Source organism: Dendropsophus ebraccatus, chromosome 11 (assembly GCF_027789765.1).
Source record: "Dendropsophus ebraccatus isolate aDenEbr1 chromosome 11, aDenEbr1.pat, whole genome shotgun sequence".
In the NCBI taxonomy this organism is placed as follows: Eukaryota; Metazoa; Chordata; class Amphibia; order Anura; family Hylidae; genus Dendropsophus; species Dendropsophus ebraccatus.
The window spans coordinates 40678682-40701548 of record NC_091464.1 but is presented as its reverse complement, the minus strand read 5'-3'; the positions used below and the strand labels follow the sequence as shown (position 1 = coordinate 40701548).

The following is a 22867-nucleotide window of genomic DNA, read 5'->3' as shown; positions in this document are numbered from 1 at the left end:
CTATTCTTGACAACAATATTTCCTAATGGCTGTCCTATTTCCTAGTAGCAGTGGCTTTCACGCCTCCCAAACTGCAAAAACATTTCAGGGATGGTTTGAAGAACATGAAAAACAGTTCAAGGTGTTTACTTGGCCTCTGATTTCCCCAGATCTCAATGCAATTTAGCATCTGTGGGATTTACTGGAAAAACAGTTTCTTACACTTTGAAGGCCAAGCTAGCAAGGATCTGCACAAACATCTTGTATCTGCCACCACAGGGAACATGTAGAGGTCTCGAGGAGCTGATGTCTTAACGCTTCAGAGCTAGTGTTTGGTGAAACCTACATGGTGTTTTAGGTGTTTTAATGTTATGGCTAATTAATAATATATATATATTTCACCAGTATGAAGAGGAAAATCTACAGCACTGTCTGGGTGTAGACTACCACCTTATAACCACTGCATATACCATTTTATATCCGTCATTTTTTTTCTACTGAGGCTTAAAGTATCTGGAACATCCTTCAATAGGATTGTATTGGATGTGTTTTAATATTTCTTTGTCATTAGACCAAATGTTCTATTAAAACATTCTCTTAGTAAGACCTAGGGTGAAAAAAAAAAACATACAGAGGAAAAAAAAATCAGACAGTTGTAATTTGGTCAACCACTCGGGTGCTGTCTAGGTCCACCATTTCGACACATTCTATTTCTTCACGATTATCCTGTGTCTTCTTTTCTTTCCTCTTCTTCTTTGAAGGCGGAACAAAAGTAAGCATAACTGGTAAAATGGCAAAGCAATGAAAGAATGTGACAAATGCTATTAAAAACAAGCACCTGAACAGTGTACGGGTCAAATTTGAAGGCACAGCTGCGAGAGGGATCAGACCAACAGTGTAACAGAGGTAGCTCTGTAAAATGGCCACCCCATGGACTTCTAATGAATTTTTTACCCATTTAGTTCTTGTAAATTCCTTTCCCAAAATAAATGTTGATATCAATGGTGCACAATTGTCTATAGTGTAATTAATTCCATAGATAAGACAAAGTACTGATATGCAGTCCAATTCCACTTTCCATAAGGTCATGAATCCAATGACTCCAAACTCCACAGAGGCCACAGTTAGTGTAATCCAGACATTGATGATGGAACTTGCAACAAGAAATGAGGAGAAAAAGAGCAGGAACAAAGCACTTATGCAGGAGTTCTGCAGTGGAGCTCCCACCGAAGAAGCATATCTATCCATGTAGACAAAGGATGGATTAAAGACAATGAATTTTACTTTGGAGGTTAGAGAAAGCTTCCTTAAAGTTTCAAGGAGATCGTAAAGTTCTTCCCTGTTTGTTTCCATGGTCTTGGCAATCAAGAACATCCTAGAGGCCACCACATCAACTTCATTGTTGTATTTTTTGGGTATGATAATGTCTTCAGAAAAATGTGCATACCGTGAATTTTTAAGGAAAGAATACCGTAGTATATCTGTGAAGTTCTTTTTGGGTAATCCAGTAGACATGTTAAGTTTTCTGAGATAACTTAAGTAGCTCTCAAACCAGGATATTCTCACAAAACCTTTTGTATACTCAAGAACATCTTCCTGAACACTTGTATTCCAGTATTCAATAGACTCATAGATGTAAAAACCTATAACTGGACTGTAGTTGCTGAAATACTTCTGCTGGATGCTTGTGTAAGTTATGGTTCGTGTCTCGGTTGCTACAATGTTACTCAGATCAGACCCTTCATTGACCTGCAGGTAGCCCATTAAGGCAAAGGAAATATAAACAAGGTAAAAGAGAACTACAAAAGGTTTTACATATGTATTTGTTATCCAGTCACAGTAATAGCGTCTGAGGAAGCAAACCAAAAGGTGACTTTCATAAGAATTAGTTTCTTCTGAGTCCGCTGTGTCTTCACTAAATTTTGCAGTCATAAGGAACCTGTACCACAGTGACTTGACCTGTAGGATTTCAGGCTTTGGCACCTTTCTGCAGAAAATACTATGCTGGTAATTGTTTTCAATATACCCAGTAAACACAAGGCTAGAGCCATAGAATGATAGTACGTAGAGGTAGTTGAAGAAGATTGCTATACATGAATTTCGACAAAATATCCTTGCAGCTTCAATGTTTGTGAATGGACTTGCGCCAATCCCAAAGGTGACTAAATACATGGCAGTAGTGAGAGAGAAGGAAATCATGGTGTCTGCATACACAACAGCCGTTCTCTCCTTTACATGTTGGTCTTCTCTGGTTTTCCTCCAAGAAGATAACATTTCAAATGTCCCGTATAATCCATGACCTTGAAAGAAGAAAAGAACAGCACAAAGTTAAAACATATCCTTGCAATATGTCTTGATTATTTAGAGTACATTACTAAAGATATTTATTGCAGCAGCCAAAAGTCTGACATCTAGAAAACATATTTCCTCTATGCTATTTCATTTCCTGCAAGTAATTCTATCTATTTAATTAGTGGCCAACTATATCTATATCCCTTTTCACTATCTATCTATCTATCTATCTATCTATCTATCTATCTATCTATCTATTTAGAGATCATCCAGTAGCATTCCGGTGGTAAATGGTGAGAGTAATTTGATCCACCCCAATATGAGCACTGAAGATACCAGAGCTTTGTATGACCTTGTCCATAACCACAATCTGGTTATTAAACCAGCAGATAAGGGCTCGTTGATCGTCGTTATGGACTAGGTCAGTTATTTGTGCAAAGCAAACCAGCAATTAAGTAATATGGAAGTGTATGAGGTCCTGCAGAGTCATCCCGATTTTCTTATAGTAAAAAAGATTGAGAGTTTGATCAAGGATGGTTATGAAGGAGGAATTATAGATAAAGAGCTAAAGGACTTTTTTTTGTACTGTGACACCTATTGTCATCAGTGTAGGTAGAGTAGCCTGAGAAGGGGTGGGGAAGGACACAGACAGTGAGGTCTCATTGGATTTTTCACCAGCTGACCCTACTTGCCTCAACAGTCCTAGGCAACTGCGGACAATTGCTGAGTCCCTAGTTGCAGTAAGGTGATACTTAAAACACAGATGATACAAACTTACATACGAGGAAAAGTCAACAGGCCGGAATCAAAACCAAATGGGCAGGAAGTTACAAAAACAGGAGATCCAAGAGAATAGTCAAGTAACAGAGGCAACAGAGTAACAGACAAAAAAGACTAATAGCTGGCAAAGGGTTAACAGACTGACTCAGTCTTGGCCGCATACCATGAGCTGAGGGCTGCACTGAGCTCCAAGCAGGCACAGGCATGCCACCGATACTGTACTTTTTCCCCATGATACATAAGATGGTTAACTGACCACCTGGCAGACCTATAGTATCGGGGAGGGAGTCAATTTTGAACCATATCTACATGTTTCTTGACAGAAACAGTGCAACATCCTTCTTATAAGATTCCACCCAGTTCTTTAACATAATTTAAATCATGACTATACCACAGGGAACACTTCTGGTTATGTTAGACTTTAACATGTCAATTCTTTGAGCGGAGAGCCGCAGAGAGTGGAGGCGTCTGTGAGGCATGGCATTGACACAATGAAGCAGGTGGGATTCCAAGCAGGGTCAGCGACGGGGGCAGAATTTCATCATTTCACCACTCAGTGTGAACATACCCTAAAGCAAAAACAAGCTATTGCTGCAAGAGATATTGTTACAGGAAGAATACATATATTTTAGCTCTACGTCATATCTAACTATAATTGCATACATTTATAGAGATGACATTTTTGTCAATAATCAGCCGATTAGGACTAATATTTATTAGGGATGGTCCGAACCGAGTTCGGTTCGGGTTTGTACGAACCCGAACTCTAGGTAATGATTCCCCCTGTCTGCCCGCTCCGTGCAGCGGGCGGATCCAGCGGGAGGACCGCCTGGAAAACTGGGATACAGCCATAGCCATAGGCTGTACCCCAGTTTTCCAGGCGGTCCTCCTGCTGTATCCACCCGCTCCACAGAGTGGGCAGACAGCGGGAATTTGATGCAGAGTGTTCGGATTCATATGAACCCGAACCTCGGAGGGTTCGGTCCATCCCTAATATTTATGCTTGGAAAGGAAAATCAGTATTTTGCTCAGACATCTTTTATATTGGACAGTTGTGGGTCATGGCTGGAAACTGACACTGTCTTGACCGAATGTTCAACCTATGTGTTTATAAACCATTATACAAAAGAAAAATAAACAGGGATGATAATATTAGCACAGAGAAATCACCTTATTAATATCTAAATTAGTTTTATAGGCTATGTTCACACCAGGGCTGGGACAAGGAGTTTTGGTGCCCTAGGCAGAGAAAGCAAATGGCGCCCCCCCCCCAGTCTATAGCCCCCACATACAGTATAGCCTCCTGGCTGCCCCCACATAGTGTATAGCAGGGGTCCCCAAACTTTTTACACAGGGGGCCAGTTCACTGTCCCTTAGAGCAGTGGAGGGCTGGACTATATGCTGCAGTTGCTGTTATATCTAGTCTGCGGGGAGCTGTTGCCGCTGAAGGATGACACTCTCTCTGCCCATGAGGAGAAGGTGGAGTGGAGGTTCATACTGCTCATCTGTCTCTGGTCTAGGGGTGGAGCATTGGGGGTGGCTTAGGATGGTGGAGTTGTAGTTCTATCACAGCCACACAGGAGCATGCTGGGAGTTGTAGTTCTACCTCAGCCACACAGGAACATGCTGGGAGCTGTAGTTCTACCTCAGCCACACATGAACATGTTGGGAGATATAGTTCTACCTCAACCACACAGGTCATGCTGGGAGCTGTAGTTCTACCTCTGCCACACAGGTCATGCTGGGAGTATTTTAGCCACACATGAGCATGCTGGGAGTTGTAATTCTACCTCTGCCACACAGGTCATGCTGGGAGTACTTTAGCCACACATGAGCATGCTGGGAGCTGTAGTTCTACCTCTGCCACACAAGTCACGCTAGGAACTGTAGTTCTACCTCTGCCACACAGGTCATGCTGGGTGCTGTAGTTCTACCTCTGCCACACAGGTCATGCTGGGAGTACTTTAGCCACACATGAGCATGCTGGGAGCTGTAGTTCTACCTCTGCCACACAAGTCATGCTGGGAACTGCAGTTTTACCTCTGCCACACAGGTCATGCTGGGAGTACTTTAGCCACACATAAGCATGCTGGGAGTTGTAATTCTACCTCTGCCACACAGGTCATGCTGGGAGTACTTTAGCCACACATGAGCATGCTGGGAGCTGTAGTTCTACCTCTGCCACACAAGTCACGCTAGGAACTGTAGTTCTACCTCTGCCACACAGGTCATGCTGGGTGCTGTAGTTCTACCTCTGCCACACAGGTCATGCTGGGAGTACTTTAGCCACACATGAGCATGCTGGGAGCTGTAGTTCTACCTCTGCCACACAAGTCATGCTGGGAACTGCAGTTTTACCTCTGCCACACAGGTCATGCTGGGAGTACTTTAGCCACACATAAGCATGCTGGGAGCTGTAGTTCTACCTCTGCCACACAAGTCATGTTGGCAGTACCTCACACACACAAGCAGTAGCTGTGGAAGAGGACACTGTCTGGGAGCGGAGGATACTCTTCATCTGTCTCTGTTGGGAGGGGGCGGGGGTTGGGGCATCTGTCACTACAGTTGCACTTCTCCCCTCTCCTGATTGGCTCTAGAGGACATTGGTGAGAAGATTTTCTTCAGCTCCAGAGCCAAAGAGAAGAGAGGAGGAGAGCAGATGCCTGCCACCACGGGGCTGGAGCCTTCAGCAGCTGTGGGGCAGAGTGAGGGAAGGGATGCTGCCATGGGTGAGGTCAGGTGGGGGATTTTTACTTGAGCATACATTGCGCCCCCTGTAATTCACCAGGTGATGGCGCCCTAGGCCATCGCCTACCCTGGTCTACCCTTTATCCCGGCCCTGGTTCACACAATGTATAAACAAGAGCTGTTATTTGGCACTTAAAACGATGGCCGTTGGTTTGAGTATCAAACAACGGACATTGTTGTCAATGAAAATTGCATTGAAGTCTGTGGACAACGGCCGAAAATAATTGACATGGTCATTATTTTGATGGCCGTAGCAAACAATGACCGTTGTTTAATAAATTTACACAAAAATTTGGGTAAATGTAAAAGGGACTTTAACAGAAGGCCTGTACATAATGTACAGAGTCCCTGCTGCTGAAAAGTAAACTGTGTATAATTTCTGCCTGGAATTGTACAAATCCCCAGAAGGTAAGAAGCCTTAAGTCCAGTCCCACAAACTTAATTCACTGCACAGTGTATAAGAGCAGGTGTTCCTGTCTTTTGACAAGAGTCTCTGCTAATTTAAAAATCTAAATTGTTCATCAAACACAAAACTCATGGCCCTATTCCACGGACCGTCTAGAGGAGCAAACAAGCGCTCTCAGCGCTCGTTTGCTCCTCGTTCCACGCTCGCTGCCGCCGCTATTCAATGCGGGAGCTGCGGGGGGGCTGCCCGGGTGATCGCTGATCGTCCGGGCAGCCCATAGGATACAGCAGCGTCTGCTGCCAATGCTCCTATTCAACGGAGCGATGGCAGCAGATCGTTGCTGTATCAGTCGCTTGTTTTTCAACATGTTGAAAAACAAGCGACTGCAATGATCAGCCGACATGAACGATGTTGGCTGATCGTTGCACTCTATTCCACGGGACGATTATTGTCCGTAGCAGCCGATATCGGCCAAATACGGCCGATAATCGTTCCATGGAATAGGGCCTTAATTTAGGGAGGATCGCTCTTCTTTACTACTGTGTGTCTGTCTCTCTTTACCTATATATATGGCGTCTGATGTGAATAAAAGATCACGTTTTTTCACAAGAAGTGCTGTCTCCTATGTTTACTATTGTCTCTCTTTACCTGACATGGGAGCCTGTGCTATATTTTAAATAAATCAATCCCATGGTTGACTTTGACTTTATATACCTAGCAAAAGAGGCAGATGTTCCAAAATACACGTTCAAGTTCTCATTTTGTGAACATACTGTACCTATTTTTTTTAGAACAAGAACAATGTAAAATGTTCTTGTTGTTGGCTCATAGACATAACTGACATTTTAAGGAATACCAATAAAATACAAGGACTAGGTTTAGTGCAGTAATCTGACCTTGCAGGAGAGAACACGCATTTCGTATTCATTCCATTCATTTCTCCACACAGACATTACTGAATTGTCAGCAATTATGAAATATGGTCAATTATGTAGACTACATTGTTCAAGGGCAAAAGCTGTAATGGTCTGTGTATCTCAGCAAGCATTTGGGCCACTATGAGTTGCTTATCCTTGACCTAACTGGAAATATTAGAAGCTGGCACTAAAACTAAGATATAGCAGCACATAGGATTCATATTCTGTTTGCCAACTGGAACATTGTATTTATGAAAGGCATGAATCCAAATGACTATATGTACATTTTTGGAACCCATGAAGCAAAAGAGTTAAAACGGAAAATAAAGGGAATAAATATCATAAATCACTTTATCTTTCTTGTGAATTATTATTATTTTTTTTATAATTTTCTGGATGCAGCCAAATACACAGATCAGCCACAATATTGAAATCACCTGCCTAATATTGTGAAGGTCCAAAAACAGTTTTAAACCCATGTAAGCATGGACTCCACAGAACCTCTTAAGCCCCACCCCCTTGAAATTCTAAAGCAGGTGGTGATCTTTTATACTTACCAGCTGGGGCCTCAATGACGCTCTGACGCTCTCCTTGGCTCAGAGCCTTCAGAAGCCTGAAGCAATCGAGCACAGATAACATTGATCAATGCAGTACATATATACTGCATTGATCCCAATAAGAAATCATGGTATTGGTTATAGGAGTCCCCAAGAGGGACTTAAATTTGTGTAAAAACGTTTTTATATTAACAAAAAATCCCAATTCCTAATAAAAGTTTAAATCACCCTCCTTTTCCTATTGTATTAATAAAAAAACCAAAAAATATTAAATACATTTTGTATCATGTGTGGATGTAAAGAGCGTAAGCTCCAAAAAAACACGAAAGTGCTTAATTGCACAATATTTGAATAGAAAGTGTTCAAAAGTTGCATAAACGTAAGCAAGATACCAAAAAAAAGTATCAGATACCAGTAAAAAGATCATGGTGCAAAAAATGGCGTGTCCAATAGCCCCATAGACCTGTGTAAATATATATATATATATATATATATATATATATATATATATATATACTATATATATATACTGGTGCCTTGGATTACTAGCATAATTCGTTCCGGGTTATCCAAATCATTCTTAAACCAAAGCATATTGTCTCAAAAGAAGTTGTTGAAATCCATACAATTGGTTCCACATCCCAAAAATAATGATTTTCTATTCTGAATAACATGTAAAACAATTGAAACAAACATTTAGAAGGAGCTGAATGTGTCATATAAATTACTGTACAGTATAGCAGTCAGCATATAATGTATAGTAAGTGCATAAGAATGAAAATACAGCAGCAGTTTGTAGATACAGGATGGAACTACAGTTCCCCATAATGCAGTACCGTAGTACAACAGGCTAGAATAGAAAAGCAGTGCTGCTGTCAGAGGTCTGTGTGGTCACATGACAGCAATGGGGAAGGGGGGGTGTTCAGCATGGACCAATTAGGAAGTGAAAATCACAGAGCTGTGCAGGAGAACAGTAATAGAAACTTTTCTGTCAATGTAAGCTCAGTGTAAGTGCAGGCACATTATAGCAGGAATGGAGAGGATGGGAAACACATGATCTGGAAGGTGAGGAAGACTTCCTGGGTTAGACTACATTGCTGTAGACCACAGTATGTAAACCATGCCCCTCCCGCACTCCCCCTCCCATCTAGTACAGGGAGCTCTTAAACCAAAGCGATGCTCTTAAAGCGACTCTGTACCCACAATGTGACCCCCCAAAACTGCTTGTACCGTCAGATAGCTGCGTTTAATCCAAGATCTGTCCTGGGGTCCGTGCGGCAGGTGATGCAGTCATTGTCCTAAAAAACTACTTTTAAACTGGCAGCCCCGTGCCCAACAGGCGTGGCCTAGATTGTGAAAGCACTAGGTTGGCATAACCTCTCAGTCCCTCCTCCCCACCCTCTTCATCATTAGGAATGCTCCAGGAAGATTGCCTCCTATTCCCCACCTGTGTCAGCCCGGCACATGGGTTGGATCGTTAAGCAGCTGTGCAATGTTCAGACAGGAGTAAATTTTTCAGTGGCATTTCTAATGATGAAGAGGGTGGGGAGGAGGGACAGAGGGGGTGGTGCAACGTTAGGGCACAGATACTCCCGTTGGGCACAGGGCTGCAAGTTTAAAAGTTGTTTTTTAGGACAATAACTGTATAACCTGCCAAATGGACAATGTACAAGTGGTTTGGGGGGGGGGGGGTCAGATTGTGGGTACAGAGTCAGTTTAAACCAAGTTACAATTTTGAATAACTGTACGCTCTTCTTGCAAAACACTCTCAATCCAAGTTACTCTTAAACCAAGGTTTTTTTGCAGCATAGTTTATGAAAAAATTAAATATGTCATTGCAAAGTACAATTGGTGTTGCAAAATTGCAAAAAATAAGCACTATGGCCTATTAAGTAATGGAACTTAGCTCGGTCATGAAAGGGTTAAGAACTGCCATAAAAAGACATGTTGGCAGCCACTAAGGGGTTAAATAAAACAAAATAAATTTGGTATCAATGTAATAGTACTGGGCCAGACAATACAATTAGAATGTTTCAAGTGGCGTTAACAATAAAATAATTTTTTTATAAAGCCCAAAATTTTGCCATGAAAAAAAAAGAAAAAAAAGAAAACTACAACAAACTGGGACAGTACAGTAGATGAAGTAGTGAAAAGCTTTTACATTTATTTTGTAAATAACTGTGCAATGAAAAATGACAATTCATTATTAATTACACTCTAACTAGTTATATACAATTCCCAGCAGGGGAACTCTTACAGTTCTTTTCATAGCATTTTTCCACAGTGCTCTTAATAATAACAGTTTGACCTTTACTTGCACCTCTCATCATCTGCCGAGTCTATGAGATAGATTTCTAATCCTTTTTTTTTTTTTTTTTACTGTTTGCACATTGTTTTTAACTGCATAATGACAATGAACAATACATAATACATAAAATATGTTGAACTAAAACATTTCATTATGGATTAATAGAGCTTAACGTTTCTCATGTAGCACACTATGCAGTTACCGCTCCAACAGCAAGACAGGTCTCTTACTAAATAATATCAATGGGGGGATTTATCAAAGGTTGTAAAATGTACACTGCTGTAAACTGCCCACAGCAACCAATCACAACTCAGCTTTCAGCTCTGGTAAAATGAAAGCTGAGCTGTGATTGGCTGCTGTGGGCAGTTTACACCAGTGTATATCTTACACCCTTTGATAAATCTGGGCCTGAATGTATAAACCATTATAGATTTTTCTTTCTTTTTAGTTGTCACCATATTCCATTGGTTTTGTGAGAATGCCGAGTATGCTCTCAGCAAATGTGGCAGGATTACGCAGCAGAAAGTTCACCCGCAGAATTTACGAGGGCTAACTCCTCTGGACTTCCTAGAGTTGGTTTTAGGGTATGTTCATACTGAGCAAATGTGGCGGAATCCTGTCTAAATGTCATCTCTATGGGTGGGCTTGCGCGCCTCCACTCTCATCCGCACTCAACTTAAAAAATTGACATGTCAATTCTTGTGCAGAAAGTGGAGGTGCACGAGCCCTCCGATAGAGATGCCGTTTTAGCGGGCGCGGTTGCTCAGAATAAACATACCCTAAAATCAACTCTAGGAAGTCCAGAGGAGTTAGCTCTTGTAAAGAATAAAACTCACCTAATAAGCTTAATAATTTTAGAAAATCCCCTTTAGCTGATTCTATAACCACATTAGAGGATTTCCCAGAGCAATTCCCAGATATCAGTAAATATAATGCATCAGGATCATGTTGTGCAATATTGGAGATGGAACAAGCTGGAAGTGAAGGAGAAAAACGCTGAGAGTTTGTCAAACCAATATTAAAGGTAATACTATCAGAAGTTCAAAAACGTAATAAATCACTGGCCAAATTGACAGCTTGGTTTCCTCAGATCTAAAGCTTATCAAAGCTGACCAAAATAAAATAAGAGAGAGAATAAAATAAGAAAGTGCCGAGCATTGAAATTACAGGTGAAAGATAAAGTGATAAAATACTGATAAAATATAATGAAGCAATCGTAACTAAAATGGTCTTGAGAACAGGTCCAGGAGGTGTAACATCAGATTGGTTGGCTTCTTTGAGGGATCAGGTGATAGAGATTCAGAGACTTTTATCCAAAACTGGATTAAAGGAATCAATCACCTTCCTGAAGAAGTGGGACTTGGCCCCAGTACGTTACAGCTGCTGGGCACATCTCCCCAACGTTGTGCCCAGCAGACTGGAGCGGAGGGGGTGATAATTTTAAAATATAGATTTTTTTATCCTATGTGACGGTGCCTAGCAACAAGGCATGAGGACATAGTCTCAGAGGCATGTACTCACGCTGCCTCCATCTTTTCCCTAAACTGCCACCACCCTTGTTCTCTGTGTGCACTTTGTCATAGGAGAGGAACATTGACCAGTTGTCACCGACCACCTTGGGTTGGATGGGCAAGTATATAGGGACAGCTGGAGAGCCTAGCGCTAGGTAGAGTGTCTTCTATTCACCCTGGCCATATGTTCGTAACACCCTCAAGAAGGGTTATAAATTAACAATTATTTCTGTAGGGGTTTACTGTATATAAAGTATAGGGATTAAAGAGGAAGTGGGTGATCTTATGACCAGAGACTTCTAGAGAGCTCTGTGCTTTCAGATGTGGGACATTTGTTTCATTGGAAGGGAAAGGGAGGTGAAAGGGCAGTCAAGCAAGGGGTATTTTGAAAGGTTATAAAGGTTTTTTTTTTTTTGGTTTTTTTTAACCCCTCCTCTCTTTTTAAAAATTCTGGAACTCATATTATTGAATGGAATGTTAGGGAGATAAATGCGGCATATTTAATCTCATACAAACATCTACCAGCTATTGTACGTTTAGTAGAAACACACTCAAAGACTCTAAAAGAAAAATATCTCATATGTGAAAAAGAAGTGGACTGCATAAGATTTTGCTAAGTTTTCCCCCCTGTTCTGCTGCCATTTCAGTTTTGATCCATCACAAAGTTCATTTCTCTGTTGAATGGCTTTAGTTGACTATAAGGCTATGTTCCCACTCTGTAAGACACCGGTCGTTCTATGACCCGACCAAGTCACGGAACGGTCGGTGTCTAAGAAGATCATCCCTGTAGTACTGGCCGGATGATCTTCCCTGCCGCTGAATTCGGATTCAGGTACATGCGTGCGCAGTCACATCCGAATTCCCTGCTGCACACAATGGAGTATGCGGCCGGAGCCATATGCTCCTTTGTGGGAACTGACAGGGTTTTCTGCGGCTGCTATTCAGTGAATAGCGGCCGCAGAAAACTGACACGTCTGCTAGCTTGCGGCTATATGTATACATTCCGGCAGGGATTCCTTAGAAGTCAGCACTATGTAAGTTCCATAGTAATCACAGCCGTTGTTACAATAGCTGTGATTATTACAAAACTTACGCAGTGGGAACATGGCCTAAGGGTAGATAATTTCTTTCAAGATGCTTAGATAAAAAGAAAGGTTTGGCTGGCTTTTGTATTGAACACCTCCTCAGTTGTCCTGACTTAATTGGTTCACATAACTGAAAATAAAAAATATATACATATATGTTAATGATGATTTCAATTTGATCATGGGTAACCAGAATGATAGAATTATAATTGTTAGTAGATCAGGTTACTAGATTGTGTTTAGTCACTCTGGAAGTTCTGCCAAGAAATGGGATAGGTTCATATATGGCGGAAACTATAGGGTAATCAGAGAATATATTTGTACTATTACGTATCACATCAACCATTTACCAGAATCAATTTGGTGTTATGTAATGCATGAGCAATTGCTTTTTAAGGATATATGAAATATGCAACTTGTTCAAGCAGACGGTGGCCACAAACCTCCCATCGAAGCGCAGGATCCTAGCAAAGTTACACAGGAGCCCAATGTATCATCCAGCAGCAGTGGTGTCAGCATGACCAAAACATGGAGTTCCATCAATATCGAAAAGTGATGGAATTGCGGCACTCACCAGCAGGTAATACCAATCATGATGCTTTATGGAGCAGGTACAGAGATGAGCAAGAGCCATTTGGCATGAGAGCTTGTGCTCCACTTGTGAAGAAAGCATCAAGGTTGTTATTACCTTATGGTGAGTGCCGCAATTCCTTCTCTTTTGCTGTTTATAAAACTTCTTCAGACCACATATCAGGAATTGAATAAAGGAGTACGGGTATCTAATAGAATTTTACACAAGAATGAAGGAAAATAAATTATTAGCCAACCTAGATAAAAGTCAAAGAGAAAGAAATTATATTTTAGCTATTAAAATAAAGGAGGAGAGAGTTGTGATGGAAGAGTCAGAAATGAGCACAGCATTTATTTATTATTTTCTATGGCTTATATTCATCAGGGAATAATAAGACCCCAAAGTCAATTGCAGCCTTTTTGGATGAGATTATAGTTCCTAGGATGTCATTACAACAGACCAGAGAAATTGATGAACCAATTACTTTGGAGGAATTAAAATCTGCTTTAAATTTCTTTCCTGGTAATTCAACAAGGGTTGATGGACTAGCCTTTGAAATATAGAGAAGATATAGAATGTGTTAACAACCTAGGTTGCCTACTTCAGTCCATGAGGGAAGCAACTGATATTTTAATTTGGAGGAAAAACAAGCACCCATAGGACTTCAGGTCTATTATCCTCCAGTCACTTAAATCCCCCATACCATATGGATAGAAATAAACTCCTAACTCCTCCAAAAACGGGTATACAGGGTGCAGGTCCCAGATTAGTGATGAACAAATAATAGCAGTAAAAAATAATAATAATAATAAGCATGTTTATTCAAACCCAACACATTTCCAAACCGTACTGGTTTCTTTTTCAAAACGGTATGGAAATGGGCTGGATTTGAACAAACATGTTTACTATTATTTTTTCCATTGTTCATTACTATTCCTGGACTGCGCCCTGTATACCTGTTTTTGGAGGAGTTAGGAGTTTATTTCTATGTCTTTATCCCGCTGTGGATATCAGGAGTGGCTGCGGTCTTCAGGAGGATTGTGTGATATTGACACTGATCCACACCATGGAGCGCTGTTTATTATTCTTTGTCTATACCATATGAGTGTCTTCTATGTGTTACTATGCAATAGCATGTAAAAGTGGGCAAATTCTTTAATGGTCTAAGAAAGTATCTCTAGGGTAGAGAACATTGTGTTAGTACCATGTATGAAGGATAAGTTGCTTAGCTTTTTGCCTTGTACACTAGGCTGCATTGCCATGTATCGTACTCTATGCCTGATTTCAACAATTGTCTAATAACCTTATGTTTATGTGTTTAGAGCGAATGTACCATCAGGCACATTCGCTTTATTATGACCCACTAATAGAATGATGCAGACGCGCGGAAGAAAGTGCCGCGGTCTGTTTTTCTAATCGCGGCCTGGTTCCTGTGTATGGCACCGTTCTATCCACGGGCACCAGACCAGGGCTGAAGCACTGGAGGTGGTCCGGCCGCCCCCAGTGGGAGGAAACCCCTGCCCCACTATGACGTGGCTCCATTGATTTTAATGGAGCCACATCATAGAGGGGTGGGGGTTTCCTACCACTGGGACGGGCTGGCTGGCCGGCCAACTTCTAGTGCCTCAGCCCTGGCCCGCTACCCATTGATAGAACGGTGCCATACACAGGAACCAGGCCGCGGTTCGAAAAATGGACTGCGGCACTGGCTTCCCCGCACTGGCACCGTTCTATCCGTGGGTCATATTAAAGCGAATGTACCTGGTGGTACATTCGCTTTAAATAAACAACTTTTTAAACAACAATGGTATGCTCAGATACATCTCTCTCTCTCCCTCTCTCCAGACTGATCTATTGAGCTCTTATTGAATCCATGTCTATGCTACACTGCTGTGGAGTATCTTCTAACTATACAATTTGGTTCTTGGCCAAGAACTCATCTGCTGGCACCCTATTTTGTGTTGGACTTTTTGTGTGCTGCTAATATCCTGAGAGTATCTCCATACTGATCTGTTAGACTCCGTCAAGTGTCCGTCAATATTTAAATCTCTAATCAAAGTTGAATGGCCTCAGCCTAATATCATGGCATAAGGTATCTCTGCATGAAAGTTTACATTGTAAATTTACATATTATTTTTGTTCTTATGTTGGACTTAAATATCAACTATTGATCTGTTTGTCATAGACTGTTTTATTAGGTTTCTTGGCATCATTTGGTCAATACTAATTCTTCTTCAGTGGCATGTAACGGTTCTATTGAAATGCTATTGATTTACCCTGTACTCCTAATTAGTAAGGATCTCTTACTAGTAATCATCAGGGTCGATTTTCTTGGTGTTGTCAATACGAATAAAACATCTTCATTATTGTCTGTCTTGTAATGGATTTATTTGTATTCCTCTTTTCTTGTTAGAGCTGTAACGTTTCTTTATTAAAAAGTACAGCTTTTTTTTTTTTTTTGGGGGGGGGTAATTTTTTTTACATATATTATATATATATATATATATATATATATATATATATCTACAGTATGGTTCTGTAAAAAGCCATTTTTTTAAACTTTCCAGGATTAAAGGGGTTTAAATATGTGAAAGTAGCATGTAGCATTATTTACCTGTCCGCCCCAGTTCAGAGACTACCAAAACGCCATTTGTTATAGGAGTCTTAGTTTTATATTTCATGGTTGGGCAGTTGCTTAGTACTACAAGTCCCAGAAAACATTACCTCAGTTGTTCACACCGTGCCTACTCCCCTCCCCCAGCACTCCTACCAGTTTCCTGCATCTTATTTCACTGCAAACTATTGTACAATCATTGAGGTTACAGCACCTGTTGCTTCATTCAGCACAACAAGGCAGCATGTTGTAATAATTGTATCATCAGTGCAGCCCACTAAACTGACATCTGTGCTGTCAGTTTCCGGATCACAAGCAGTCTACACTTACCACGTTGCTTGTGATCTGGCATCTGGCTTATCTAGTCTTCTGGTCACCTGCTGTATCATCAGGCCCCGCCTCCTTGGGTTGTCAATCATTCCAAAGGAGGCGGCGGCCTGAGGATACAGACGGTGGTCGGAGGACTGGAGAAGCCAGATGCCGGATCATAAGCAGCATGGTAAGTATAGACTGCTTATGATCCAAAAACTATATATACATGTCTGTGCTGTCAGTTTTCCTTGATCTTTATTGGCTGCATCAGGTTATCGTCCTGTTTACACGGGACGATGTGTAGCGGATAGAGATAAATATTAAATGATAACTATAAACACTAAAATGTTAAAGAAGATATAAAAGATAAAATCAAACCTTAACTTATTTTAATCCTTAAATAATCCCTAAACACCTCTGCAATCAGTCATTCCATATTACTCATATGCAAATGTTTCCAAATCACATATGTTGAGCTGATTTATCTGCAAATGCTTCTATTGCCCAGATTCTGTTCTCACTTTAAACTCACAATATATGTAAAATGTATTGTAAAAATTTAAAGTGAAACTGCAATTTTTTATTTTTAGCAAAACTTACTGTTTAGGGTCATTTAAGCATTCACCTCTCATAAAAGCAAGTTTTCGAGGTGTTTTGTAGACTATATATCCTTATGGTGCATTTACACAGAGATTGATCTAACAGATTTTTGAAGCCAAAGTCAGGAACAGACTATAAACAGAGAACAGGTCATAAAGGAAAGACTGAGATTTCTCCTCTTTTCAAATCAATTTTGGCTTCAAAAATCTGTCAGATAAATCTCTCTGTGTAAATGCACCATTAGGGCCCATTCACATGTAAAATATCTGCTGCACATTTGAAAGTACCCTTAAAGTGGCTATACACCTTTAATTGATGGTCGAACAATCATTCAGCTGTCAGTTATCTCTCTCGTCCAGCCCACATCCTCCCCATACACAGGAAGATTTGGCACAAAATGGCCCAACAACTTTAATTATGTTAGTTGAGATGGAAATGGCCCTTTAACTTCATTTTAGGACTATCTTGCCTGTGATGTTTATAACAACATTTAGATATTTCCTTTACAACAAGTTCTATTGGTATGGGAACAATAGACTGGAAGGGACTCTATTCACTTCTTTGGGAAAACTTTCTAGGTATGCTTTGTGACCTGTCTAGAGGTCATTGTGCAGCGAGGGGTGATGGTTGAGCTCTGGCCATCATCTTTTGTAAATTACCTGATCTCATCTTTCTATATACTGATGTCACCTTTCTGTGGTGATAAGGAGGGGACAGCTGAGAAGTACTATCTATGATTAAGATCACCTGGGGATCAAAATGTGTCAGTCACGTACAGTATGTCGAGTCTGTATCTACATGTGGAGCTTCTACAAAGAAAACTTGGACTTTTCCCCTGGATTGCTGGCATTTTCCTATCACAGAAAAGGAAATGTTGGCTTATTACTAATTTTAGTGGACAGCATGAAAATGTTAAGATTTAGGGATTACATTATAATATAAACAGTAAAATTAAAACAAAATGATTTAAACATCTATCAATTACTGTTTTTAGCTCCTATCAAGTTCTGAGATCCTTCATAATGGAGTTCATGATGATGTAATTTCCAACAAATTGCAATACCCAATCCCAAATACCCCGGCCTTTTTCTTATTACACCTCTCAGACATACCTATTAAAACATACAAAAAATCCTTTTTACAATAAATGCAGCTAGAGCCTGTATCCCAGCACACTGTAAATCCACAACTCCTCCTACCATTGGTCATTAGAACCGAAAGGTAGGTGAAATACAAGAGATGGATGAGCTGATCGCCTCCCTACAGTCAAAGACAGAAAAATTTGTATCTACATGGACAGCATGAACAGTCTTTAAAGCTTCTGCTGACTACAAATGACTGCTCTTGTTCTGGTCCTCCCACCTCTCCATTTTTTTCTTCCTCCTTTGTTCTCTTTCTTTCTCTACAATTTCTTTTTCATTTAGGTAATGCATTGGTTACATCTTTTAACTCTCAATGCAACATTTTGTGAATTTGCTATATGTAATGTCTTAGGATGGAGCTGTTTATTCTGTACTTATTAAAAATGTTTCCAAAATGAAGAATTTAAAAGAAAGCAGCCTTAGGCTATGGTTCCACAACGTCTTTTATTGACTTTTTGAGTCCAAATAATTGTGAAAAAGTGAATTATTATAATGAATAATTACTTCATAATGACAAATGCAGCTATCATTATGAAATGACAGCCGTTATTTGGACTCAAAAGCAGGTTGTCGTTGATGAGCATGTAATCATTATCCTATACAGGGCGCACTGCCGTCCTATTTCACATTGACTTCAACAGAGCCCATTATTATATTAAAAATATGGCCATATTTGTTTACCTCAAATGCTACTTTTTTTTTTTACAGTGTGTGAACATAGCCTCAAAGGGGGAACAGAGAGCTCTATTGGTAACATATTATATTGTAGTTTGTACAGGATTTATTTTGTTCCCTTACTTTCTACTTTTCCCTTATTAATCATGAACCAAAGTTAGGAAATGGCCTCTGATTAGAGAACTTTCGGCATTCGATTTGCTGTGGCTGCTGAAGTTGGATGAAGCCATAAGGCTATGTGGAAATCATGGATATAGTCATTGGCTGTATCCATGTTTTCCAGACAACCTTAGAGCTTTATCCAACTTCAGCAGCCCCAGCTAATCAAATGCCGAACGCTCGGGTTCAGATGGACTCGAACCGGTTCGCTCATCTCTACCTCTGATGGAGTGGGAAGCTTGCATATTTTTATTTTACATCATATATTTTCCTAGTTACCAGGAAAAGCAATCCTGACAATGTGATAGTTGTCACAGTCAAAGCTGTGCTGGGTCTGGTGAAAGCCTGCAGCTAGTTGAAGCGACCTGACTCCGGAGAATCACATGCCACTTTCTCCATTGCATACATTTGAGTGATGTGTATGTAGAGATAAAGAAGAGAGTAAATTACCATTTGTGCCTTCTCTACTGGACGTCCAGCTGTCTGACATCCAGACACCTGACCCACTGATTACAGCCTTCAGCTTAGATTTTCTATAGCACCGTAAAAGCAGCACATTAAGAATTAAAACCCTTAATGGCCTTAAAAATTAAGAGGTTAATTTCCATGCATGAATGTATGTATGAATAAGTGCGCAGGACTAAGAGTGTGTTGACCTGTGTTCATTTTCCTTAATAACATTGTAGCTTGTCTTTAATGCGTTTCACATAAAATTATTAACATGGACTTATCCACAGCAGGATGTGTTTATGTGAAATACATAAAAAGAGAGAAGACTGTAAGACATTGGTGAATGCCACAATTTTTTTTTTTTTTCTGGAACAGCATTATATTATTTCAACTGAAATACAGGAATATATTGTTGATGTGAAGCTGTAAGATGTTTCTATATGGCTATGTTCACACAATGTTTGTAGAGAGAAAAATACAGCTGTATTTTTGTAATTATGACCATAAAAAAGCATAATTATTATTTATGGCGATAATTATCAAAATATGGCCATATTTTTGCCTGAAAAATCTTTCTGTGAACATAACCTGTGTATTTGTCACACAAAGCTCTATACAGCGGAAGCACAATATCCCTCATTCTACTAGTCTTACCTCTAGCTATACAGCCCAGCATATGATTAGCTGTTCTTACCACCTGTCTGCTCTGGTGACTCTGATTTTGAGGCTATAAGCAATTACTAACCTTCTTTTTTGAAGTCTTTGCTAACACAAAAGATGATTACTTTCCCTTTAATTCCATGTTTTTACATTTGGAAACATTGAACTGCAGTTTCCATTGTTTTGACCACTTACTGTATCTAAATAATTATCCATATTACATATCACAAACTGTCGAGCCTGTGCCTGTTCAGAACTCAGCGCGGTCCTCAGCTTATACGGCTGTTACACAGCCGAGACTGTGCTTTTTGTTATGTTTTATTTTCACTTGTCTGAACTCTGGCTGAATACTGCTCTATTCATTCTACCTCAGTAATTGATTTTCTTTCCACACCCATCTCTTCCATGCTAATTTCTTCTAGCCAAGTAACAGATAACCTTTGTTTTGCTTTTCCACTTATACTTCACTTTGTCAGCCTGGGTTCTAGGTCTCCCATTCAATCAGATTGGTACACCGGGTGCAGGTTTGGGCAAAAAGGGGGCAGGGCCTAATTTAAGACCGGCGTGTGAGGTCTTAATAATATCCCCCCCCCGTCTTTGTTATAGCATAGCATAGATCAGTGTTATCGGCGATCTATGTATAGAGCCTTCCTGAGAACAGACACTATACATGGATCGCCAATCAACAGGACGGAGGTAAGTGACTTACCCCCCGCCTGTCGGCACAAGCGATCGGGACCCTCGCAGCATGGCTGTGGGGGTCCCGATCACTCAGTGACAGATGCTTGTTCTGTCACTGAGTTGCTTAAATGCTGCGATCACTATGGATCACAGCATTTAAGGGGTTAATGCGACGCAGCTGCGGGATCGCAGCTGCCTCTCATCCCCTCCGACCCCGGACACTGATGTGAGCGGAATCGCTCTCACTGTAGGGGTAACCCTGTCAGTGCAGGAACGTATATATACATTCCTACATTCCTACTGCACGGGGTATGTGCAGTAGGAACATATATATACATGTTACTGACGGGATGGAGTTAATATGCTGAAGCTGAATGTATCTGCCTTTGTGTTACTTGTCAATTCTTGTTTGCCCCACTCCCTGGAAATCTGAACTATAGCTGAGTTTGGGACAGATTCTCAGACAGAAACAGATAACAGGCAGCCAGATGACAGGCAGCCTTCACACTGTTGTGTGAGCAGCAGTGGCGGGGGAGGTGCTGGACTGGTGCAGGCCACTGCTGGCTGGAGGGTAAAACGTTCCAGGACTTCTGTCAGGTAGTGTGCTGAGTGCTTTAACCAGGAGGAACATGCAGGCCATGATTTTAATATGTTCTGCAGTCAGGTCAGGGGTGAGTGTCACTGAAGGAAGTACTACAACTCCCAGCACACAGCTGTAGTCTTTTAACATTACATATAGCACTCACCATCAGTCTGCAGTAGGTACACCCCCCATCCTGCAGTGTTATGAATATATGAAAATAGTTTTATGTTGTCTGGATGGTTTCTTGCTACAGAGTTGCTTAAATTCTAGTTACTTTGCTGAATTAATATTCCATAGAGGGATAATGTTTTCAAACAATAACTGTACTATAATAATAAAATGATAATAAGATCCCTCCAAAGCCGGCTTAAAACCTGTTTGCTAATGCTAACCTATTTTCTGTACTGTATGGAATAAATATAAACTTAAAAATAAGAAAAAACTGCTTAGATATTTTACAGGAATGCTTTTACATTTGCAGATTTTTGTGCTAAACGCTATCGATGGTGCAGCTTTACTTTTTTATTTGCACAATAATCCTAAATTCCATTTGGTATGCTGATAAATTAGTTCTAAACACATTTTAGATATATTGATAATCTCCAAATGATGGGTCTAATTGTAATCTTTTACAATGAAAAAACTGCTACCAAGATGCCCCTGACTTCTGACATAATATATTTGTGCACTTTTGTTGCATACTCTGGAATTTTTTTTACACTATATAGTATAACATTTGAATATAACTACTTTATGAATGTTTTTTTATTTTGACATTTATACAACAGAAATGCTCTTCAGTTTATAGCCCACTGAAAAGTCCTCTATGGCTTGAACCCCCCCTTCCCATCTGATACTCCAGATTACTTTCAATTCAGTCTTTTTCTTCACCTCTCTTCCTATGCATACTCTCCACTTTTTCCTACTTCCTCTTGTCCTTTTATCTTCCCCTTTCCTTGGTGACGCACCTCCATTAGAATAAAGTCAGGCCCAGTCACCTAGGGAGGGGATATGGTTACACGGGGGGCTCTGGGCCTGCCTCCACTGCATGGAATGGGTCAAATAAAACACGCTGATCACGGGAACCAGACAGCGCTTTGAAAAATAGACCGGGATCTCCATGCCAGCAATGACCAGGTAGTGTGAAAAAAAAATTTAGTAAGTGAATTGGTACATTCACTTTAAAATGTACATGACACATAAAAAAAACTCCAGCAAAACATGACCACTTTTTGTCTCCAGTTCAGGCATAGGCTGCAATTAAGCTCTATTCACTTCAATGCAAAATCCCACCCAAACTGGAGATAATATGCTAACGAAACACCTTGGAGTTTTTTTGCATTTACGCAATGAAGTATTCCTGGACAGCAATCATGTGATGTATTACTGCAATGAAGTGATGCAGTTAGGGTCCTTTTACACACACAGATATCAGACCAATTTATCTGACAGATTTTTGCAGCCAAACCCAGGAATGGATTTGAGAAGAGGAGAAATCTCAGTCTTTCCTTTATGGCCTGTTCTCTGTTTATAGTCTGTTCCTGTCTTTGGCTTCAAAAATCTGCTAGATAAATTGGTCAGATATCTGTGTGTGTAAAAGGAACCTAAAACAATTAAATGAAGCACCACTACAGTGGAATGATTACTGCAATCAAATTGTGCATTTACATTGCTTTTAAATTGCATTAATACATGTGTGAACACAGCCTAGGAATGTTTTTAATTTGTGGTAAATAAATAGCCCAATTAACGCTCATTTAAAGGGATTATCCTCAGGTTGTGAGTGGTATTACAATTCAGCACCATTCACTTTATTGGAACTGAGTTGTAGTGGTGC

General features: G+C 40.4%; 1 protein-coding gene across 1 annotated transcript in view; it reads right to left on the bottom strand.

Moving 5' to 3' along the window:
• Positions 1-624: 624 nt before the first annotated feature.
• PTCHD1 (patched domain containing 1) overlaps positions 625-22867 on the bottom strand; it is a 112399-nt gene continuing 90156 nt past the window's right edge. The window contains exon 3 of the mRNA XM_069945985.1: positions 625-2279. Coding sequence (XP_069802086.1) covers positions 625-2279 — 1655 coding nt within the window. The remainder of the gene's footprint in view (positions 2280-22867) is intronic.